General features: G+C 39.0%; 1 protein-coding gene across 2 annotated transcripts in view; it reads right to left on the bottom strand.

The window, feature by feature from the left end:
• Positions 1–24,300, bottom strand: part of ARHGAP40 (Rho GTPase activating protein 40) — a 72,766-nt gene that overhangs the window by 36,889 nt on the left and 11,577 nt on the right. Inside the window, exon 1 of one of the 2 annotated variants that reach the window (XM_039323669.1) lies at positions 8,884–9,271. The exons of the other annotated variant lie outside the window; for it this stretch is intronic. Within the exon in view, the coding sequence (XP_039179603.1) occupies positions 8,884–9,002 (119 nt within the window). The 5' untranslated portion in view covers positions 9,003–9,271. Of the gene's footprint in view, positions 1–8,883; positions 9,272–24,300 lie in introns of those variants that run through there. 2 annotated transcript variants of the gene reach the window in all.

Raw genomic sequence — 24,300 nt, 5'->3', positions numbered from 1 at the left:
TAATAAAATTAAAGTAATGGTGCAAAGAATTGACTGATTGCCCAAAAAGCGATGTAAAATAGTATTATTAAGTGAACAAGGCTACAATTATAAAGAAATTAGAAGAAAAATTGGTGGAAACTTAACCAAAGGTGGCATTTCTACTGTATACTTTTCCCAAAAGGTTTTCAAAATTTTGGCCACTACTATAGCTTTCATAAAGTAGTAACTTTTGAAAGATAGTTAGGCCTGCAGTCTCTGAAAATCGTAGGTTTAACCTTCTCCAAAAAGCTGCACTCCCTTTTTGGGGTGGAAGGGTAAGAAGAACAATGGTAAAAGAGTGTGGAGGGGATGCGACACACTTACAACAGCCTGAAATACTCCTATGGTGCCTGATTCATCTGCCCACTTCCCCACCAGGGTCCCCTGATGGAGTTATTGACAAAAGGGATTGGAAACATTCTGAAATTGCTTGTAATTGATGTCAGCTTAAGAGAAAAATACTTCAACTCCTGTTCAGCTAAGAAGAGGAGCCATCTTTGAAGGTGAAGGCAACACCAAGGGGACACAGCAGAATAAAGACACTGCCAGGGGATTTCATGCCATACACCAGAGGTCCCCAACCTTTTGGGCACCAGTTCCACGGATGGAGGTTTTTCTGCGAACCAGAGGGTGCATGGTTTTGCGTGCTGCCTGCATCTCGTGGATGGGGCTTTGCTTATTTGTGCGGACCAGTTCCTGGCATGCCACGGCCAGGTACTCGTCCACGGACCGGGGGTTGGGGATCCCTGCCACACACATAGCCCTCAACTTACAACCATTCATTTAGTGACCTTTTGAAGTTACAAAGGCACTGAAAAAAGTGACTTATGACCGGTTTTCACCCTTACAACTGTTGCAGCATTCCCACGGTCAGGTGATCAAAATTAAGATGCTTGGTAACTAGCATTTATTTATGGTAGTAGCACTATCCTGGGGTCATGTGATCACTGTTTGTAACCTTTACAACCAGCTTCTGACAAGCAAAGTCAATGGGGGAAGCCAGATTCACTTAATGACTTATTCCCAACTGCAGTGGTTCACTTAACAACTGTGCCAAGAAAGATCATAAAATGGGGCAAATCTCACTTAAAACTGTCTTGCCTAGGTACAGAATTTTTGGGCTCAATTGTGGTCGTAAATCAAGAATTACCTCTGGTTAGATTCAAATTGGGAAAGGCCCTTTATTTATGCTTAGATGAGGAATAAAAACAAAGAGGGAGAATCCTAGTTTATCCATTATTCTTCCATGGTATCTATTAGAAAGACTACCATGCCAATGTGCATACAGGTAGTTCTCGCCTTATAACAGTTCATTTAGTGACTATTCGAAGTTACAATAGCATTTTAAAAAGTGACTTATGATCATTTTTCACGCTTACCATCGTTGCAGCATCTCTATGGTCACATGATCAAAATTCAGACTCTTGACAATTGACATACTTATGATGGTTGCAGTGTCCTGGGGTCATGTGATCCCCTTTTTAAATCTTCTGACAAACAAAATCAATGGGGAAAACAGATTCATTTAACAACCATGTTACTAACTTAACAACTGCAATGATTCATTTAACAACTGTGGCAAGAAAGTTTGTTCAAAGGAGCAAAATTCACTTAACAAATGTCTCAATTAGCAACATAAATTTTGGGCTTAATAGTGGTTGTTGGCTGAGGATTAGCCGAAAATCTGCAATTGCCATTGCTCTGTCCACTGTGCACAGTCCTTCATCTATGAATGATTACCTACTTCAGGCAGATAGCCCAACGGGATATTCTCTAGCTTTAAATTCCAATAGAGATGAACAAAGCAGAGCTGTTAATTCACTGATACCAATTCAGTGGTGACCTGAATATAAATTATAGAATAATGATCCAAATCAATTAGGCAATAAATGGGGAACTAAAACAATAATGCCACTAGGCAGCTCTCAACATTCCCAGCTGCGTCTTCCACCTGTGTGCACAAAGGTAATGCTACAAGCCCAGGTCTCTCTCATTCAATTTCTGAACCTCTAATTGTTACACATCAGTCAACTATGAAGCATCAGCTTACCAAATTTATGAACAGGAACCAAGCACAAGGTTGGCATTTCTAAACATTATTATTCTGCATCTTGACAAAGTTTTAGAATTCTACCTAAGGAGCTACTTCTATTCAGGAGCAGCGGAGATCAAGTTTTAAGAGTCTTGGTCTTGGGGTTGAAATATGTCAACACATCAGTTTCAAAGTGGAATTTTCAGGGCTTTTTTAAACATCCCTCTCTAAAAATCCCTCTGCAAGTGTTATTCCCCTTCACGTACAGGCTGGATCTGCACATTGCACTGAGTCATAAAAAAGTTTGGTTTGAGCTTAAGACTGTTGTGTAAAACATGTCATCCGCTGTTTATTCAGAAAAACATGATTAAACATCTTAAGAGGTCCTGCTTTGGCTATCTTCTCAAACTAGGTGTGGCCAGTTGTGGGACTAATTGCACAAATGTCCATGGGCATCTATCCATGGGCATCTCCCACAAGGGCCTGAGATAACTGTTTCAGACACAGGATACATTCATCAGCCTTTTGGACAGACTCTGATAAGAACACCTGCAGTAGCCTTGTATCTGGAGAGTGTCTGTTATTTGATACATTGTAACCACCCCTATATACGTCTTTTGATTATGCTGTGTGATGTAAAAACCTTAGTAACAATAAAAGAGGGTGCTGGAGTCAGCTCTGGGCTCTCATCCCGAGATACCTGTCTGCGTGTCTCATTCTCCATGGGAGACCACCACATCTGGTGACCCCGACGTGATCCACTGAAGGATACGTCCCTGCCAACCCTTTACTTATCGCCTGGAATAGGCTTGGTGCACCCGACGAAGTTGCTGGCAACTGACTCCTCTTCGTAAGTATGGGGGGTGGAATGTCTCACGCTCAAAAGCAGCATGTGGAAGAGCTGAGGCTACTTGGCAGGAAAAAATATCTTACTGATCAGGAACAGAAATTAACCCGTCACCTTTCTAAATCTGAGGCTGCTAAATTGCTTGCTTACGTATGGGCTAACTGCTCATTTTATCCGGAGTCTGGATCTTTAAAAGTAGATACATGGAGGAAAATTGGTACTGTTCTCCACCAGTCTCCAAGAGCCCCTGTAGAGATTTTATGCCTTTGGAAAATTGCCTATACTTTGATTCAAACCTATGCTGAATTGCCTCATCAGCCTTTATTAGATCCTCCACCGTATAAAAATCCGTCTGTTATGTTGGCCACTCCCTTACCCCCTGGAGCTGGTTTTAACCCTTCTGTCCCTGCAAATTTTATGGATTCTGATAAACAGCAAACAACCTCTCCTGTTCCTGCCACGTTGCCTCCTCTCTCCTCTCTCTCTCTCTCTCCTGGAATCATCCGTGGTGCATTTCAAAAGGCTTTAAACAATGGTGATTTAAGCGTTTCTGAACTATCCGAGACAGAGTTGTTCCCTGTTAATTACCAACAGACTGCTACAGGGTTAATAGTGGGTTGGGAGGCACTTCCCCTGGCTATGATCAGAGAATTGAAAAAGGCTACAAAAGATTATGGCATAACCAGTCCCTATACTAGAGGACTAATACATTCAATTGCTAGTGCATATAGAATGTTGCCTCAAGATTGGAAAGATCTGTTCCGCATGCTTCTTAACGGAACACAATACATAGTCTTTGAATCTGAATATAAAAGAGAGGCACAAAAGAGAGCTAATCACCCAGGTTCACAATACACAGCAGAACAACTCTTTGGAGAAGGCAATTTTACTACCCTCAATGCTCAAGCTCAAACTTTTACTCCCTTTGCATTTCCTATCATTAATGCTTGTGTTCTTTCTGCCATGGCTTGTGTTGATGAGTCTGGCACCCCGATTCAATCTTTTTCTGCCATTCGCCAAACTGCAACTGAATCCTATGCAGACTTTGTGAATTGCCTGCAAGTTGCCATTGAGCATCAAATTTCAAACAGAGATGCAGCAAATGAAATCCTCATAAAATTGGCTTATGAATATGCAAATGCAGACTGCCAGTCCATTCTTAAACCAATTGTTTCCAGTCCCACGGCCACTCTGGCAGACTTTCTTAAAGCCTGTCGCATTGTGGGAACCAATGCTTTTCAAATGGACACTCTTGCAGCTGCAATCCAAAAGGGGAATCAACCCCAAGGCACTTGCTTCAATTGTACTCTTCAGATGTATTGCAACTTTCTCTTGCTGACTGGGCAGGATCTGTTTCCTGTCATATTCCCTCTGACCCTCGCTTCCAACTCCTTAATAATGTTTCAATTTCTCTGCATTCTCCCATTTCCTCCTCTCCCATTCCTAACGCTGTCACCCTGTATGTTGATGGCAGCAAGACTTATGGTTCATGTGTATGGAAGGAGGGTGAACAATGGCACACAAAAATTACTCCTCCTCAAACTTCTGCTCAGCGTGCTGAACTTTCTGCTACAATATTGGCCTTACAAACTTTTTCTTTTGAACCTTTTAATCTTATTTTAGATAGTCTTTATGTATATAAAGTTCTCACCTCTTTATCTGATTCATATGTGTCACCCTCATTGGATGACTCTCTCCTCAGTCTATTTCTCACACTCCAATCCCTTCTTCATTCCCGCTCTACTTGTTTTTTTTCCTGCTCATATTAGAAGTCACCAACCTTTCCCTGGTATTATCTCCGAAGGCAATGCCAAGGCGGATGCTGCCGCTTCGGCCGCCTCCACTCACCAGGACGTTTCCGTCCTTGTTTTATCTCCCATAACTCCATGGGACAGCCATTCATATTTTCATCAAAATAAGAAGGCTTTAATGAAACAATTTTTTTTAACAGCTATAGAGGCTGCGGCTATCATACAACAATGTCCCACCTGCAGCCTCCAAACACACTCTGTTCCTCAAGGGGTCAACCCAAGAGGGACACAGAGCTGTCAACTTTGGCAAATGGATGTTACGCAATATTTGCCATTTGCCCCTTGGAAATATTTGCATGTTTCCATTGACACCTATTCAGGTTTTATTATGGCCACCCCTCAAAGGGGTGAGTCTGCTAAACATGTTATTAATCATTGTATTCGTACTTTTTCTACCCTGGGCAATCCAAAAGAAATTAAGACTGATAACTCTCCTGCTTATACCAGCACCTCCTTTGCGCAGTTTTGCTCTCGCTGGTCTATTATTCATAAATTTGGCATTCCATATAACTCTACTGGTCAAGCGATCGTGGAACGAGCCAATCAGACCGTAAAAAGGGCTCTAGACATGCATGCAAAAAAGAAAGGGGAAAATACCCCCGGCTTGCCTGGGATACAAAACACTCTTAATCTTGTACTTTTTACCTTAAACTTTTTGAATGTTTCTGGCACCCCTGGCTCAACTGCCGCAAGCAGGCATTTTTCTGCTTCTCCCACAGATTCTTCACGCCCCCAGGTATACTATCGACGTTTGCCTGATCCCACCTGGAAAGGGCCTGCCTCCCTCATTACTTGGGGTCGAGGCTATGCTGCAATAGACGACCATGGCGAGATCATTTGGACTCCAGCTCGTTGTGTTCGTCCTTATATGGCTCAACGTACACCACCTCAGCCAGGCATATGAGGATCAGGGACTGTGGGCCTTTAATGCTTTTGTACGGGATGCCAGGCGCACTGCTCTTACACTTAACGTCACGAACTGTTGGATCTGCATGCAAATTCCTGGTGACAGTCGTGGTGGTCTTATTTTCCATGCCATTCCATTCAATGAAACAGGATGGAAGCAGCTGTGGAGCATAACTACAGAGACATTGAATATGACATATGCTGTGGGTGCTCGTATAATGGAACCTGCCAGATTTTGTTTTTATAGCACAGGACTATTCCGTACTGCCATTTATTTGGGAACTTATAGTAATTGTCAACAAGTTATTATATGGAATTCAGCAAAGAAATGTAAATCCATCAAAAGCAACCTTACTAAGATAAATGACACTTATCAAAGCAATCAATGGACAAACATCAGTACCTACATGGCTTGCCTTGACATGGAATCCATAATAACATTTGCTAATGAGTCTCACCAGGGTTATTATGAGTTACCCGATATGTGGCTACTATGTGGCCGTAGAGCCTATCGCCAGGTGCCTAAGGATTGGAAAGGCACCTGTACACTGGGCCTTTTGACTCCTGCTATATATGCCTTGCCTCATCTCCCTGATAGACGCCTGCGGAACAAACGTGATACTGGTTCCTCAGATCCACCCCTAACATTGGGTGGTAGTTTAGAGACTCAAATCAGCAGAGGGATTTTACCCAATCTAGGAGTTGCCATGAACTATAGAGACCTTCATTTGCTTAACAATTGGACTGTTCATATGTTTAATGAAACAATTAACAGCATTAAAATGATTAATCAAGAAATGGGGGAAATAAGGGAAGTAGTTTTGCAAAATCGGTATGCTTTAGATATTATTTTAGCAGCAAAAGGCGGTGTATGTGCCTTAATTCATTCTCATTGTTGTATGTATATACATAATTTTCAACCTAATATTTCTGCTACAGCTAGAAAAATGGAATCTATGCTCCAGAATAATCCCTTACGCAGCGATGGATCAGGCACCGTGGATATTTGGGGTGCCCTTTGGTCCTGGCTACCGGATGGATCCTGGCTACGATCTTTGATTTCTATTATAGTAACCATTTTGATATTATTTGTATTGCTATGTTGTTGCATTCAATGTATTCCCTCCCTCCTGCAAATGTGCAAAAATGTTACGCCCTCCACTAGGAAGGACGCCTTAATCAGTGAATCAAGATCCCTTCTGGAACTGGAAGTGAGTAACATTGAAAAAACAGAAAAGCAGGAGATGTGGGACTAATTGCACAAATGTCCATGGGCATCTATCCATGGGCATCTCCCACAAGGGCCTGAGATAACTGTTTCAGACACAGGATACATTCATCAGCCTTTTGGACAGACTCTGATAAGAACACCTGCAGTAGCCTTGTATCTGGAGAGTGTCTGTTATTTGATACATTGTAACCACCCCTATATACGTCTTTTGATTATGCTGTGTGATGTAAAAACCTTAGTAACAATAAAAGAGGGTGCTGGAGTCAGCTCTGGGCTCTCATCCCGAGATACCTGTCTGCGTGTCTCATTCTCCATGGGAGACCACCACAGCCAGTAGTTCTCCAGGAGAGGTCTTCTGAGTTAATGTTCACTACATTCCAGCTGCAGAATGCTCCCTCCAGTGATGCATACAACATTTGTCCTCTTTGCAGCACCAGGCAAATAGGCTTTTATTCTTTCATGTCTTTGGATTATATTATATAACATTCTAGTTCAGTAAGTAATAAAATGTGTTGCAAACAGTGGAAGAATAAAATATGGACCAATCCTACCAGAACAAAAGCCAAGAAAAAAGTACTTAAAGCCAAGAAAAATGTACTAAACAATTAACTTTAAGTTGCAAGCTTAAGAAATGGAAATGAAAAACATACCTAAAAATCCTTGCAATCTTTCTTCCCCCTACCCAGAACCCAACTGAGAAATGAGATAGTTTGGCAAACAAAAGCAATCTGCAATTCAGTGATATATCAACCATCAGAACCTTAGTTGAAATAAGATTTAGAGATGGATTAATTTCAGGGCCAAATACACAGAGAGAAGGAGCAATATTTAAGGTTTGTCTTTAAACAAAACTGCAGAAGACTGACAATAGCTGAAAATGCACAAATAGTTTCTGCACAAAGTTTGGTCATCTTGTGGAATGTCACCAAGTCAGTTTCTGAGCTTAGAGAAATCACAGCACAGCTGGCACTTAGCCTAAAGAATAAGAAACCAAATAAACATTCCAAAAGAACCTGGATCAACAACCATCTCCTTCTGATTTTTTTGGGGGGGGGGAAGAATGGCACTGAAATTATACTGATGACTTATGACTGATGACAATCCAATTTACCTGCTGTGGTTGCTATAACACTAATTGAACAAGTGATCACTTGAATGAGTAATTGAAGTGTCAGTATATTTTCCATCACATTTTGTGAGTGTCAAGTAGTCACAGGCTCAATTAATTATGCCTACAAATCTATAACATATGATTCATAACCTAAATACAATTTCTACACTTGTAAAAAACCTGCAAGAACAACTTAAAACAGGCTGATTTATCTGCATTTCTTTCAAAATTAATAATAAGAGTACCAATTTTTGATTTACACAAAAAGAAGGTAAGACCTTTACAACAGTAAAAGAGAGACTTTGCAGTATTAGTTATAGAACAAGTACTGTTATAAATAAGGTATAAATCTAGAAAAGATTTATTTGAGGGAAGCTAAGGGAAAAATCCATCTGTGTTAGATTATATGGCATATAAGTAGTTGATCCATTACTATAATACTGTAAGGTCAGCACCAAAAAGCCACTAAACATCATTATACTAAACCATTACGCTAAAACACAAATATTTGGAACTATTCAATAGGCATATTGCAGCTATAACCAACTAACAAAACTAATACATGCCACTTATATATGGAGTACAATATTGACACATATAGTTTCTCTATTCAGTTCTGGTATTAAATGAAGATGTACTTCCAATTACAAGCTTCTAAGCTTTGGTAAGCCACTTTGCATGTTAAAAATTATTTCTATCTTCTTTTACATCCATACACAGCTTGCTACTTGTCCCCTATCCCATTGCCATGTGAAGTCAATTAATGCTGGCTATCTGACAAGAAAGTAAGCTTTCTGCCATTTTTAATTTGCTGTTTTGTCATTTTACCTGAATTTCAGAATTTTATGCTACTGCTCTACTTTATGCCATTTCTGTGCTGGTGTAAATTCAAGAGGAAGTAACACAAGTTAACGCAAACCGTACCTGCAAATTTCTGTGTGTCCAGAGGATAGGACTGGCTGCAAGATGATCTGGGGTCTAGGAAATCGAGTTCTAACAAATCCATATCTGCCATGCTTTCCAAATTTATCCATTTTCTTCATTTATAGCCCAGATAGTGTGTTGCTGCCAAGAAAGGCTCCTATCAAATCATCCGTGTCCTCAAAATATCCAGGAACAGAAGAACCTATGCCGAGAAGTTTGGATTGTTCCACAAGAGACAGCTCTGAACACAAATGCACCTCCCACTCATTCCTCAGGAATGCTGCTAATTGGGTAGTAGATCCTCCTCCTTTGCTCTTACCCTGATATACACCCAGTGAGAACAGAGAGATAAAATCTAGCCAACATACCCAAGACTTCAAGTATGCAGCCAGGCACTCATTCAAGAATTGTCGTCAACTGTCTTGTGCTTGAAATGCAAAGGATACCTGTCTCGTATGTGAAACTGAAGGTGGAAAGACGGGACTTGTTCTGGTGTCAGGCCAGGCAGTTTGGATCCAGAGTGTCTGCCTGCTCCACACTTATCTCCCATCAGCTAATTAGACACAAAACCAGAAATACCTGCCCAAACCAGACTGTAGTTGGAAGAATAATCATAAAATGCCCTGGCAAAAGTTGGCAGACAGTTAAATTTTGGTCTTTACATGGGAGGGAAGTAATATAAAAAAATATAAATAATCTTATTATTTAATAGGCCAAGGTATGTTTCTAGGGTTCACTGCCATGACAGAAGATCTTCAAAAACCATGCTGCAGAGTTCCTTAATGCACAGAAATAAAGATAAAAATAGATATGGTTGGCATCTACGGCAAAGTTATAGCTGAGCCCTAACACTACAACAAATAATAAAACTTCTGGTTTCTCTCAGAAATAGCGCTTCTGAATGTTCCTATGTAGAAAGAAACTCCCTCAAAAGAGAAACCAGTACAGTATATCAGATCAAAAGGCTTGCTGTCATTCTAAAGCAGTGGTTCTCAACCTTCCTAATGCCGCGACCCCAACCATGCAGTCGTTAAGTCGAGGACTACCTGTATTTCCCTGAGGGTGGGGCAGGAGGAGACACGTACGCTCCATCTCCTCTCCCGCAGCTGCACGCGGGCCATTGCCCAGCAACCACCTTGGCCCAGGAGCGCCGCACATGCGTGGTGCTGCCCCCTGCGCTGGCCAAGAATAGAGTCTATTCTATTGGTTTTCGAAAGCCAATAGATTCTATTGGCTTTCGAACACAAATAGAATAGAGTCTCTTGAATAGAGTCTATTCTATTGGCTTTCAAAAGCCAATAGAATAAGAGGGAGTAGCACAGCTAAGGAAAAGGGGAGAAAAAATGGCGGACTGCGTTGTTTGGCGACCCCCGTGAAATAGTTGTTAGACCCCAAATGGGATCGCGACCCACAGGTTGAGAACCGCTGTTCTAAAGATTATTTGCAAAGTTTCTCCATTCAGTCAGCTGGACTGCACTACCTTAGACTAATTGCAGGGAGATATCAATTGAAATCATTGATGGAAGTTAATCCTAACAAACAATGTATAGAGAACTGAATATAATACAAGTTGCAATTTAAATCCTCAACAAATTCATATAAGAACATTAGAAAAGCTGCCCAACCTAATATTCTGTTATCCAGATATGATGGTTAAGCTATTTAGGTATTAGAGGTGATGCATTCTCAACACAACAGGCAGCTGCCAATTTAGAGCAATATAAGCTAAAGGAAGATCAAAAAGACACGATATATTTTAAGTGATTTTTTTAGTACTACCATGAACCGCATTTAATATGAAACATCTATTTTCCCTAACCCCTGGTGAGAATGCTACAATTTGAAGTGTATACATCTAGAGAACATTAAAGAGGGAGAATGCTGAATTAAAGTATTGTTTTTCAGGACAGGGTGTTATTTATAAGAATTAACTGAATAACAAGCAGTTCACACAGTCATCATTTGATCTTTGATAATTATGGATTAGAGCACTGAGTGCCGCGCTGAAAAGTATAATATTTAATGTCAATTGAAATACAGTCATATCAGTAGAGCCAGTCCTATAGAGAACATCTGGCATTTAGTAGGCTAGGTATTATTATCCTCTCCTAGTATGTTTTCTGTCAAGAAGGCATGGACCTTCCCATAGTTCAATAACCTCTCAAAAGGCAGATAAACTTGTCCCTTTTCATTTCCACAAATGTCTTAAATGTAGTCCAGTCAGTCTGTCTGTCTGTCTGTGTGTGTGTGTGTGTGTGTGTGTGTGTAATCATTTTTGCCGTTGTCTATCCGAAGGCCTCTTCTGCATGTTTCAAACCAATGTGCTCCTGAGCTTTCTTTTGCCAATTGGATCCTCAATACTTGCTGATGTCATCAATCCATCTTGTTTCAGGTCTCTTTCATGGACGCTTTCTATCAAGTGGGATCCATTCTATGACTGCCCTGGTCCACTTGCCATCATTTCTTCTTGCTATAGGACCAGCCCATTTCCATTTCAATTCTTTTACTCTCTTGATGATATTATATACTATCGTTTGTTCTCTAATCCATGTGCAGATCTGTCTGTCTGTAACAATTGCTCTGTACAATAGATAGCAAATAGTCATTGCACATTGTCATCAGTGAAAAGCAATGCACGATGGGAAATACACAATTTTGACTTGTAATAGCCCATTAACACATGCAACTTATGACAACTGAAACTGGCAAGCATACATAGAAACCTATCAAAAGTTTAATTATCGTTTGGTTAAAAACGGTTCTAATTACTCTAAACTTATTCTCATAAGTTCATCTAATATTTTTGGAATATTGAAAATGACCTGAAAATCTCTTGCACAAGGACAGGGCACCTTTGGCATATGGCCATAGTCTTCAATGTAGGATCTAACATCAAACATGGGATACAGACTAAATTTAACACTAACATACATAGGACTATCACTGCAAATTAAACAAAATGCCACGCATATGGGAATTCCTACTATTAATTTAGGAAAGGGGTATTTCAAAACACCACCATCCCTTCTTGCTTTTGAATGGCTCAATCTCTATCCTGTTCCTTGCCCATCTCTTCTCCTCTCCCATAAACTGAGTGTCAAACTTGTTTTTCTTGTTTCCTCCTCTCACCCATCCCCCCAAATTAGCATACAACCAAGATGATCAGCTCCTTTCATCCAACCAGAACCTTTCAAGCAGGGATGCATGCTGCTTTGGATCTGAAGCCAAAAGGTGCCTATTGGCACCTCTTTATGCAATTGTTTCTTAGCTTCACAAAGCAGCTGCACAACCTCAGGAAAATTCACATTTGAGTTAGAGCTGCTGAGAAGGCATTATGTTGCACCCTATTGGCATCTCTTTAACTCAAATGCATACCTAAACATAAACAGAGTGCATTCAGATAACAAAGTAACAGAGTTGGAAGGGACCTTGGAGATCTTCTAGTCCAACCCCCTGCTCAAGCAAGAATCTATACCAGTGATGGCAAACCTTTTAGAGACTGAGTGCCCCAAAACTGGCCCCACCCCTACTCCATCCCCTGCCCTGTCCCCACTCTACCCCCCCTCCCCCACCCCGCCTACCCATAGGACCACTCACTGCCTCCAGGGCCCACCGCAGATTGCCCAGGCAGCCCAGCAGCTCTATAGCGGCCACACCCTCTGCCCACGCCCTGCAGCATCAACTGCATGATGGGGTGTGAGAGCAGAGTCTTGTCTATGCTGCCTGGCTGCCATGTCCTTGGCTGCGCTGCTCCATGTGGGCCACGCTCAAGGGCGACTCTCCTTCAGGGGGGCTGCTGGAGAGGAGGGGGTTGTGGGGGAGGCAAGGCTGGGGCAACGGCATGTGTGCCCACAGAGAGGGCTCCAAGTGCCGCCTCTGGCACTTGTGCCATAGGTTCGCCACCACTGGACTATATTGTTCCAGACAAGCTGCTGACCAGTCTCTTCTTAAAAGCCTCCAGGGATCAATCAGCAAAAGTAAATCACATTTTAAAATACACTCTGATTAGAATGCAGTACTGCAGGTTACTTCTACCGACTCCCGGCCGCCAGCAGTTTGGGTCTCATTGGCTCAAGGTTGACTCAGGCTTCCATCCTTCCAAGGTTGGTAAAATGAGAATCCAGACTGTTGGGGGCAATATGCCGACTCTGTAAACTGCTGAGAAAGGTCTGTAAAGCACTGTGAAGCAGTATATAAGTCTAAGTGCTATTCCTATTGCTATCTACAACATCTCTTCAAGAAAGTCACACATTATATGCTCTTCAATAGAAAAATAAATTATGAGATAGCTAATACTACTATCAGATGGACTCAGAAATAGTTGAATGACTGCAAAAAAGGCAGCACATTAATGGCTCCAACTTAAAGATATTTGTACAAATCATCTGGAACCCTAGTCCTTCAGTATGAGCAACAGAACAAGGAAGTATACTCCATTTTGTGATCCATGTCTGGAATCATACAGGAAAGAAAACAGAGTCTTGACAGAATGCAAGTTTAACTGATGCAATTTTTCCTAACCAAGACAAATTCAGATAATTTTTTTTCTACCTAGAAATAACTGCTACCTTCCCAGTTTGGTAAATAATTCTCAATCCAATGTGGTAAATAATTATTTTTTTGTGAAGTAAAGTCCTAAATAGTTGACCTTCTTTATAGCAGTATTGAAGATTATTTTTTTTATTCTAGCATTGTTTTTCTTCCCATCAAAGTGCATGACAGCATTTACAGTTTTTCTTTACTAATCCAATAGCCTGACATAAAGCCATATTCTTATATATACTTCATTAACTATATGAAAGGGTCTATAGGTTGAGTAACTGTAAGTACAACATCATGAGGGAATAATTTCAGTTTATATTCTTGCATGAAAGAGGGAATTTAAAAAAAGTCTAAATATATTTAAACAGTGAACTTGAAACAAATAGGGTGGGAGAAATGTAAAGTTCCTCATTTCAGCAGGAAAAAATGAAGCAATTATAGAATGGAGAGTCCTGGCTTGGCAATATAGTATGGTACATGGAAAAGAACTAAATGTCCTTGTCAGCCAGCAATGGGATACAACTGCTAAAAAAACAAATGCTTTCTTGGGGTACACTAAAATGACCAACAAGTCTACATCACAAGAAGCAACTGTTTCTCCCTATTTTTCTTTAGTCAGATGCCATATGTAGTATTATGTCCAATGCCAGGCAATCAAAAAAGACAGTGACATACTAGAAGTTCAAAGGAGAACTGCAAGATGATTAAGGCTCTGGAAACCAAGAAATCTTCAAACAGAAGCCAAAAGAACATCTATCATAGATGCTCTAGTGCACGGGAGTCAAACTCGCCACGTCATATGATGTGTCACGACATATCACGACTCTTTTTCGTTGCTGGCAATGGGGTGGGCGCGGCTTCGGTAGGATGAAACCGGCCCACGGGCCGGCAGTTTGACACCCCTGCTCTAGTGGATACTGCACTCAGAATATTCCATACCAATTCCATGATTTTATGAAAAACGAACAACAGAACCAACATGGAGTGAAACAATGAATCAGCAATGTCAAAGTAAACACTTTCCTAAGGAACCAGCCAAATCAAAGTAACCTGTGACCCTCACATATCATTGTTCAGATAGTGAAAAAGATTGCCAGCATGTGATGTAACCTCCAGTCTAAGCCTTGCATACTGGTTGCTCATGGACTGAAAAGAACATGGGTCAGCACATGGAGTCTCCTCTAGTGTGCATCTTTCAGGTAAAGTGAGTCATACTCATCCTAGTATGACTTGTTCCAGTGATTACTATCTGTTTGCAGTGAGGAAATAACATACCTTGACTGCACCACATTTGATATTGGCATCCAAATTCTGTGTGAGCATGGCAAACATAATTAGTGAAGAATATGGGCATATGGTCACTTTCTGCTGCTTTCCAGGATACGTACGGTATTTTTTTTTTAAAAAAAACCCACACAATTGTTTAAAAAAGGTTTTTTTGTACATTCTTTTCTAATAGAGTTCTTTACAAAAAAGAACAAATGAACACAATCAGGAAGTATTCCAATATGCCACTTCTGCATCAGGAATTCAAAATAGATTCTGCATCAAATTTCTCCTCCTCATCAAATGAAACTGGAGAACGTAGGACAGGGGACTTCAAATGCCACAAATAGCATCCAAGGACAGAATGAGGGGAAACCAACAGTATTTTCATCATACCTGGAAGTTTTAAGCAAAAGGAAAATGAGTGAATTTAAGCTGGTACAATGAAGAAACCAATATATTTGGCCTCCAATTTCTTAAGAGGGACATACAGATAGCAGAAAATTGATAGCAAACCACACACCATCTCCCATCCCTGACAATCACAGATGGGATCAGATGACCCAGCTATTCCTGGATGAAGTGGTATGATTTAGAAAATGTAAAAATGTAGAAAATGTAAGAACTAAGAGACTGGGGAAGGTGGGTCCCAATCAAGTGACTCTGGACGGCATACAACAAAAAGACACTGTGACTTTGGCATCACTACCTGAGATGAAGTAACTGGCATGCTGAGTCCCATTTCCTGCATTCCGATGATAAGAAAAGGACATTGTTACATGAACTATTAGCAGGTCCACTAGCATCAACACTCTTGATCTCTGCTTGGTTATGAGGGCACCAAAAAGTTCCTAAGTGGAAGGGAAACATTCTAAAATGTCTGTCTACCTTGCTGGTATAGCAGAATTCAATCTCTTTTTTCTCAGGCAACAAGGAAAATTGTTTTGGTACAATTTTGACCACTTCCAGAAAAAAGGGAAAGAGTGAATTGGGAGGATGCCTGAAGAGAATTCATCCAATATAAAGATTTTGTTGCTGCTATCATCTTTCCCCAAAAATAAAAATTATATTAATTTTTGCTCCAAAGGTGCATTAGGGCTTATTTTCCAGTTAGGACTTATATTTGGGGAAATATGATACTGAATGCATCCTTCTGGCTGACGCTCTTAACTGGGGCTTATTTTGGGGGTGGGGCTTAATGAAGAATGAAGAAAGTGAAATGATGATGAGGACAATATTTTCCAGATGCAAGATAGAGACAAGAGGCAGGTCGGGGGATGATATATTCCTGACTTTGTGAAAAAGCATCAGACTGCTTAATTGGCAAGCTAGGGACATAAGTGATATAAAAGTTAAAATAGGAATAATATACCAATTGATTTGAGTCTGTGTGAGTTTCTGAAGAGTCTAAAGATGCTCCAAGATGCTTCTTATAGTAAATCCAGACTTCAGAGTGTAAGCTTTCTTCTACGAATCAGATCCAATGTTGAAAAGAATATTTGACTGCCAAAACTGTTAAAAATGTACTGGTTTCTTTCAACCGGTAACTCTGTTTAATCTAAAAGGCAGAAAGCAAAATTTCTTGTTCCATAGTCTTGGCCATCTAGAGAAGACAAAATAGAACTATCCATTTTAATAACAAAACGTGAAATCTGGATAGAGGAGGAGGGCTAAGAGAAAAAAAATATTTTAATGATACAGAGGTCTCTTTTGTATTAGACTTCCATTGAACAGAGCTGATTTCTTAGGTTTGTTTCTTTGTGTATCTATGTGCCTTTGAGTTAGTCTTGACTCCAGGTGACTGCCTGAACTGTAGTTTTCTTCGCAAGATTTTCAGAAAGGGCTTTCCTTTGTCTTCTTTCTGGGGCTGAGAATGTGTAACTGGTCCAAGTCACCCAGCAGGCTTTGTGTCCAAGTCAAGACTAGAACTCACACTCTCCTAGTTGCCCTTTTTTTTAGTAAGCAAGCTTAAAAGGTGCAAGTTGAAAATCAGGCACAAGGAACCAATAAATATAACAAAATCTTCCAAAGCACTTCCCTGAGATTTCGGTAATGTCAGGATCGGAAAATATCATGTTAGCAGAGTCCACAGAAGAGATGTGAAACTCTAAATAATTCAAGTCAGGCATATTAAAACTAGGCACGTTGGTGAATCACTTCAAATACAGCCTGAACTTTACAGCACAGGGACCTGGCCCATCAAAATAAATCTATAAGTCAGTCAAATAAATCTAATAAAGATCAAGAGAGCATTCACTGAAGTTTAGTGACTAAACCAAAAGGCACAACATAAATCTTCCACATTTCATGTCAAAGGGATTTAACTATTCATGCCCCTTCTTCATCCAGATCAGGTAACCACACCCTCCACTAAGACCTGGCAAAAGCAGGATTCGTTAAGTATTCCAGAGTTCAACAATCAGAAGAATGGAATAGTGATCTCTAATAAAGGTTAGAGGTTAAAGGTTCAGAGGCCTAAAATCATGGGCTATTATCAGAAAGCCATCTTTATTTTTTAACAATGATTATGTATGGTAATGTACATGAAAAAAAAACCTTCTGAAAGTTATTATCCAGGTATTTTGTGGCATGAATCTTTTTGTGTCTTCCTTGGTAGAAATAAATTAAGAGGAAACAAGAATAATTTAGCCCATTATTAAGCCCAAGCAATGGGAAAAACACCAACATACATAAATATTCCTACGAGCAAACTCAACTGCAGTTCTCTGTGGATTACAATAATGAGATAGCATTGATTTCTCTGGGAACTGAATTCCACCCTACAGGTTTTTATTCTTTGGACAAGAGCCAGTTTCTCTGGTGTGGGAATGATGCAAGCCTTTAAAAGAATATGAACTGATAGGAGGTGAATATTAATTAGTACTCTTTAAAAAATAACTTCTGTGCATACAATTTTCTAGGAAACATATATACACTTTAAAATAGTGATATAAAATAACACAAATAAAGTGAGAAATTTTATCTTTTACTTATATAAGAAGCTTTTTACATATATCTTTCACTTATTTAGCACAAATAAAACATACTATACAACATATCTGTAAAACAAAATAACAATGATCCAGTTTGCAGAAAAACAATTATATAATGAAATGCTTTCTTAGTACAGTATAAAATAGCGTCCCCCAACCTTTTGGGTACCAGGGGACTGGTTCCGTGGTGAAAGGTTTTTCCGGGGACCGGGGTGTGTGTGTGGTTTTGCATGCTGCCTGCATCCCGTGGATGGGGCTTGGCTTTTTTGTGTGGACCAATTTCTGGCATGCCATGGACCGGTGCTGCTCCATGGACCAGGGCTTGGGGATTCCTGGTATAAAACACATTTGACATGTTAACCTACATTTTGGGATACTAACCTCTCAAGCAACAGGACATTCTAAGAATGCACTTTATATATTACTGCTTTCCTTCTAAACAAAGAAAGAATACTGGATACATGTGGTACACACATTATTTATACCTAGATAAAATATACTGTTAAATATAGTGGACACAATCAATACCATTGGAAATTTGTGTAATAAATAACTGGAATATCTGTTTTCAGTCTATCTAATGCACCAAGTCTCTCTGCTGAAGTCAAGAATGCTTCAGACTTATTTGTAGGTATATTGTATTGTTCATTTATCAAACACTAATATCAAACTTTTATTTACTTTGGCTGATCATTTATTTATTGATTAAACAAAAGTATATGGCCACTTATCTTAACCAAGGTAACTCCGGGTGGCAAACAAAATGTTAAAAACAAATTAAACAAAGAGCAACTAGAGGAATTTCTCTAATAAACACACACTGGCTAACATACTAGCTCCACGTTTTCAAGGCCTTCTAGAAGGCGAATAGGGTGGGGAAATCTGAATCTCGGAGTGGGGGGGGGGAATGTTCTATGCCAGGATAAGGCATGAAGAAATTATTTCACCAAGGGGGACCTGGAACATGCTCATTCTGCCAGATCTGACAGGATAGGCAGAAATCACCAGTCAAGTAGTCTCAGAGGTAAGGTAGTTCTTTCGCAAGTAGATCTTTAATGTTAACAACCAACCCTTGTAATTGTACCTAGAAGCCTATTCAGATCCTAGTAGTTCAAACAGCAATGCTGTTACATTGGCACACTATAGTGTGTCCAGAACTTCATACCACCACATACTAGACCAGCTGAAGCTTCCAAATACTCTTCAAAGGCAGCCCCATGCACATTGCAATAGACCAGCCAGGAAGTGATTAAGATATGAGTAACCATGACCAGTGCCTTCTGAACTCTAAATGGGTACAATGGGTACAACTGATGTAGCTGATGGATTTGTGTAAAGCCCTTCCTGATTATAATTGTAACTCACTCCAGAATAATGAACTGAGAGTCCAGAAGTTCAGATTTTCTTTTGTCTGGGGGAATATTACACTATCCAGAGTTAATATGAAAGATCTCTAAATATTGGGGCGAGAGATTGGAGGTAGAATGTATAGACACTCCTTTTTGCTAAAGACAGGTCAAAGCTTCTTCTACTATATTCACTCGCCTGCACATACAACCTCCATACACGTCTAGTCCTTGACCTTAACCAACACTCCACTTAGACTAAAGATGCTTTTTTTTCTTGATATAGTTTGATAACAGTTTTACACCAAACTAGTTCCCTTTGTTTTGCTTTTCTTAATCTGAATGTTGCATGTTTAGACCACACATTCTGCAGGAATAAGAGAGGAAATTAATAATACCAGTCTGATTACAGGCCATGGGTATTCTAAACCATATCCATGGGGGGGGGGGAGAGAAAAGTACCAAACTATAGCTTGTAAAGATGAAAAACATCAGTTAAAATATAGTATCTGATCTAGCACAAAACAATTCAGAAAGTTGTAGCTGAGGTGGAAGAAATCACCTTTCTATTCCTTTGGACGGGAAAAAGAGAATTAAGACTGATTAAATCTTTTAAATGTTCTAAGAATTTAAATCCCTGAGCACTGTATGATTTATAAAAATAATTTATATACACTATACTGTATATGTCCATATTTGTGAAGAAAAGGAAAAAATCTAGATTAACATTATTATATTGTCTAATTGTCAGTATAGGGTCTTCTGCTTGTGCAGGGGGTTAGACTACAGGACCTCCAATTGTCCCTTCCAACTTTGTTGTTCTGTTATGCTGTTATTCAGTTCATCCACTGCATTCTGCCATCATATAAATTTTTATTACTAGCAGAGCTGCAGAACATTTTGGAAACCTTAGGGCAGAAGGAACTATTAAAATGTTCTTAAACTTCTACAAATTTATGAATTTCTTCAAATCTATTGATGCCCTTCCTCTTTTGTGTAGGAGCTGCAACTGCTAAACAACGTATCACCGTAATGATCTTGTGCCAATGCTTTATCAACTGCATTGGTTCCTACTGTGTTTCTGGACCCAATAAAAAGTGCCTCTTGACATTTTAGACTGTGTACAGATCTCAGGCTAAACTATAATTTAATAGTCATTGGCTGAGTAAGACACAAACCAACAAACTTGTAATAGAAGAAACTACATGCAAGATCATAATTCTAAAGTTTTCCTAATTTAGGATTAAAGGCTTACCCATTTCTATATCTGCATGTCTTATTTTAAGCCCAGCATCAGAAACTTTCCTCCAAAATCCCTTTACCATCTGACCACTACCAGAAAAGGTTTTTGCATAGCAATGTCTTGCCTTTGGTATGCTTATTTTGAATTTTTTTTATTTCCTAGCTTTCCTTAAAATTTGAGTTGTGTTGAATTTTAAATAATTAACTTTATATAAATTTCCATTTACCCTATTTTAGAGATACTTCCAATTCATTACTACAGCCCATTTTTGGATCATTCATTTGGTGAGACAACTGTGATTAATACAATATAAACATCAGCATCAGAATAGAGCTGGCAGGGACTTTGGAGATCTTTTAGTCCTGCCTTCTGCTCAAGCAGGAGACTCTATAATATCATTTCAGAGTTTTTTTTTAATTTGCACTATAAAAAGCACTACTATACCTGACAAAATTATTGCTCACATGAGAGTCTGTCATATGAAGATCAATTCTAAAGTTCTGGCTTGTTTATAAGCTTCTTTTAAATTATGAATAATCTTTGGATAAATGCCAGCAATTGTCTTCACTTATGCATGACTACATAAACCAGTATATATTTTTCCCTTTTGAAGAGCTTACAGACTATTAATTTAGCAGTTCGCTAAGAATAACTGAATTAAGTACTTTGTCCAAGTCTACACTCTCTTGTCTCCTTGTTCACTGAAAGCTTTCTTTTTTCTCTTTTTGTCTTCTATCCTATAAACCCTTAGTTTCAAGCAATAGGGTCCTTACAATTCAATGGAGGAAGAAGTTAGGGGTACTTTGTGATCAAAAACTAGACTTAAAAATTTAGAATGCTAGAGTTGCCCAATGCAAAAATGGCCATTTATAAAACTGATAACAAATGCTACCATTCAATTTCTCCTAATGCCTTTCCCTTCTCAACTCTATTATCAAAATCACATTTCCCTAATCCATTCCTCACCCAGAAGTTCGGGTATTTTTGATACTGTAGTCCAGATCATCAGATGAAGAATCTAAGGTTTTAAAATAACTGCTTAAGTAACATGCTTAAAGGGGGGAGGGTGAGAGACATTGAATTAATTATAAATAAAAAAGAACACTGAAAGCAAGTAATGCATGTGAGCTTCCTAAGGACTGCATGCAAGTCTTTCCAAGATTATTCTTTGCCTCTTCCAAGTGTAAACACATTTTAGGGGCCAAGAAAATATGTTTGTACATAGAAATATCTTCTGTATTTCTCTGTTGTAAACACGTATCTCAGGAACAAATAATGCCTTCCTAATTATTTGGTGTTAAAATGGCGCATGGATAATGTGTTTAAGGATAATCTGAAAGCAGATGAGTACTGCATTCAACCAGATTGAATATTATTTTCAACCCCAAGTGAGGAAGAATAGGATAGCAAATGGTAAAGTGGTAAGTGTAAAAGCCTTTTGCCCTTTCACACTAGCCAAATGTGATGTCAAGTCAAATTTCCATTTGGCCCCCAACCAACTCTATCTTGTATTCCATTACTTAAAACAAGATGCACAAAAACACCTCTTAATGAAGTCTAAGCAGCTGCTTTTCAGATCAGCTGCTAAGGATGTAAATAAGACAATCTCTCTTCTCAATTCCTACACAAAAGGACAGGATTTCCTTCTACTATGTTAAGAGTGTTATTTGCAAATGCTGGGTTTCTTTGAGACTCAATTGGGCTAGAAAAACAAGTCAATCTCTTCGTTTTGTTTTTCCACCTCTTTCCAAAAGGATATCCTTCCAGATCTGATACATTAAGGCCACCTGTTATTGAGCAAATAAGACTTGATGTACATCGATTCTTATTCAGTTTAAAGTTTTCATATTTATTAAAGCAAAATATTGTAACCATTTTTATTATTATTTCATTCTTTCATTAAAAGGCCATAAGCAGCATACAGTACAATCACAGGCAACAAATCAGTAAAAGTACATCTATTATATTTAATTTAAAACGAGTAAGAGAATATAAACAAACTTAAGTACTGTTATTTAGAATCATAATCCTCAATAGATGCACCAAAAAGATTTAATTCAACTTTTTGTCTAGTCAAGAGCAACACATGAAAATTAGTGATATTAAGGAGTGGTTCACAGGCAAACATAGGCAACTCAAACTTTTTCAACAAAAATAAAAAAGATTTCTGCCTAATTTGACAGGGAAACCTTTTAATTAACTTCATGGTTATTATAAAATAGTTCATTGACACAAGTAAGTAATCATTTCCTGTGATGCTGCTTTGAACAGATAATGTATATACTTAGGAGAATCATCGCAAGGGAGAGGATTCACACTTTATACTAATGCCCCAATATTGGTTGGTTTCCTGTACTTTATTAATTTATAATAATTTATATGGCATGACATATGCCTAAATTTGATCAGTACATCAAGTCAATCAAGGTTTCCTGCAATATAAGAATTCAGGCAATACCTAACAATAAACAAAATAAACAATCCCACTTCTCCATTCTTCCGACCATAAAGTGATCAAAAGTGGGTAAATCTTGTAATTTGCAACAAGTCAATGTGAGTGATTTCGGCAACCATGTGAATTTCTTAAATAAATATAATGACTTATTTCTCACTATTTCCCTCTTATTGTCCTCTCTCACTGCCAGTAAATTCTAGAACTGCAACAGTGAAGAAAGAACAAGAAGGTTTTAGAATGTGTGCATATCTTTAAAAAATTTTTCACTCACTACTTTCTTTACCAAAATATACATTATTTTGGATCTACCTGTAACTGATCAATATAGCTTCTTTTGGAAATAAATGCTGTTAATGCATCTCAGTTGTGGAGATCAGCCCATCATTTAGGGCAGATATATCAAACTCGCAATGTCACGTGATGTATCAGAACCTTTCCCCCATTGCCGGCAATGGGTTGGGTGTAGTTTCCTCTTGACGCATCTGGCCCGTCAGCCGGCAGTTTGACACCCCTGATTTAGGGAATCTTCTTCTTCTTGTGCCATATCCGTTATCGGACGTTAGCGATCATGTTGGCGATCCTGTTTTTACCAGCAGCCGCATGAAAAAGTGCTGCCGAGTTTTGAACAAACCAGTCCCTTAGATTTTGAAGCCATGATGTTCTTCTTCTGCCTGCATAGTAGCCTGCAAAGTAATTGTCCCTTTGAGAAAAAAATAGCCTCTGCTAAGGGACTATTATTCTTTTTTCAGGAAATATTTGGAACTTCCCTTAAAATATACCTTCATTTAATAATGGCTTCCACTGTTGATATCCCACCCACCTTTTCCAGATTGAAGAATTGTTAAAGCTAATAGAAAAGCAGTATACAAAAAAAATAATCCTCTAAATTTCAGTTAGAAGTCATTAACAACTCTCAACAAAACTAAAGTTGACTTTTTAGAAGAAAGAGTTATCAAAATAGCTTAACTTTATCGCCAGATAGTCCTCATCTAGCAACTGTCTTGTTTAACACTATTTGCTATTATCCTTGCACTTATAGACTTTGCTTAATAACTAGTCAGTTTCCATTCCTTTTCTTTTGCTCTTCTTGAAAGTGGCCTTTGTTAAATTTCTATATTCCAGTGAATTGCATTTTCTTCCTCTTTCAGTCAGTGGATTTTTCAGAACCAGGAGGAAGGTATTTCTGTTTTCTGAGAAAAGATCAAATGATCACTCAGGAGGAAACAATCAAGAGATCAACTTCTCATGCTTCCTAATAAAGTGACACAACATTCATATGAAGTTATATGATTGCCTATAATTATTCCTCAGTGGTTGTCATGTGACATATAAAAGGTTTGTGAGAATTGGAAATAAAACTAATTGGCTACCAACAGAAATATTTGGTTTGATGCATCACAGCAAATCCAGACTCTGAACCACCTATTGCTAGAGATTCAGACACATACCAATAATTAAAAAAAAAAAAAAATCCTGGCAACTGCCTGAACAAGTCACTCAAGTTTTGTTAGCATCATTTTTTGAAATCATTGCCCTTTTCTTAAGGCTGAGAGTGTGTGCCAGGCCCAAAGT

The sequence above is a fragment of the Crotalus tigris genome, unplaced genomic scaffold (assembly GCF_016545835.1).
Source record: "Crotalus tigris isolate CLP2741 ecotype Arizona unplaced genomic scaffold, ASM1654583v1 scf7180000024281.4978605, whole genome shotgun sequence".
NCBI lineage: Eukaryota > Metazoa > Chordata > Lepidosauria > Squamata > Viperidae > Crotalus > Crotalus tigris.
This window is presented reverse-complemented; position numbering and strand designations above follow the sequence as displayed.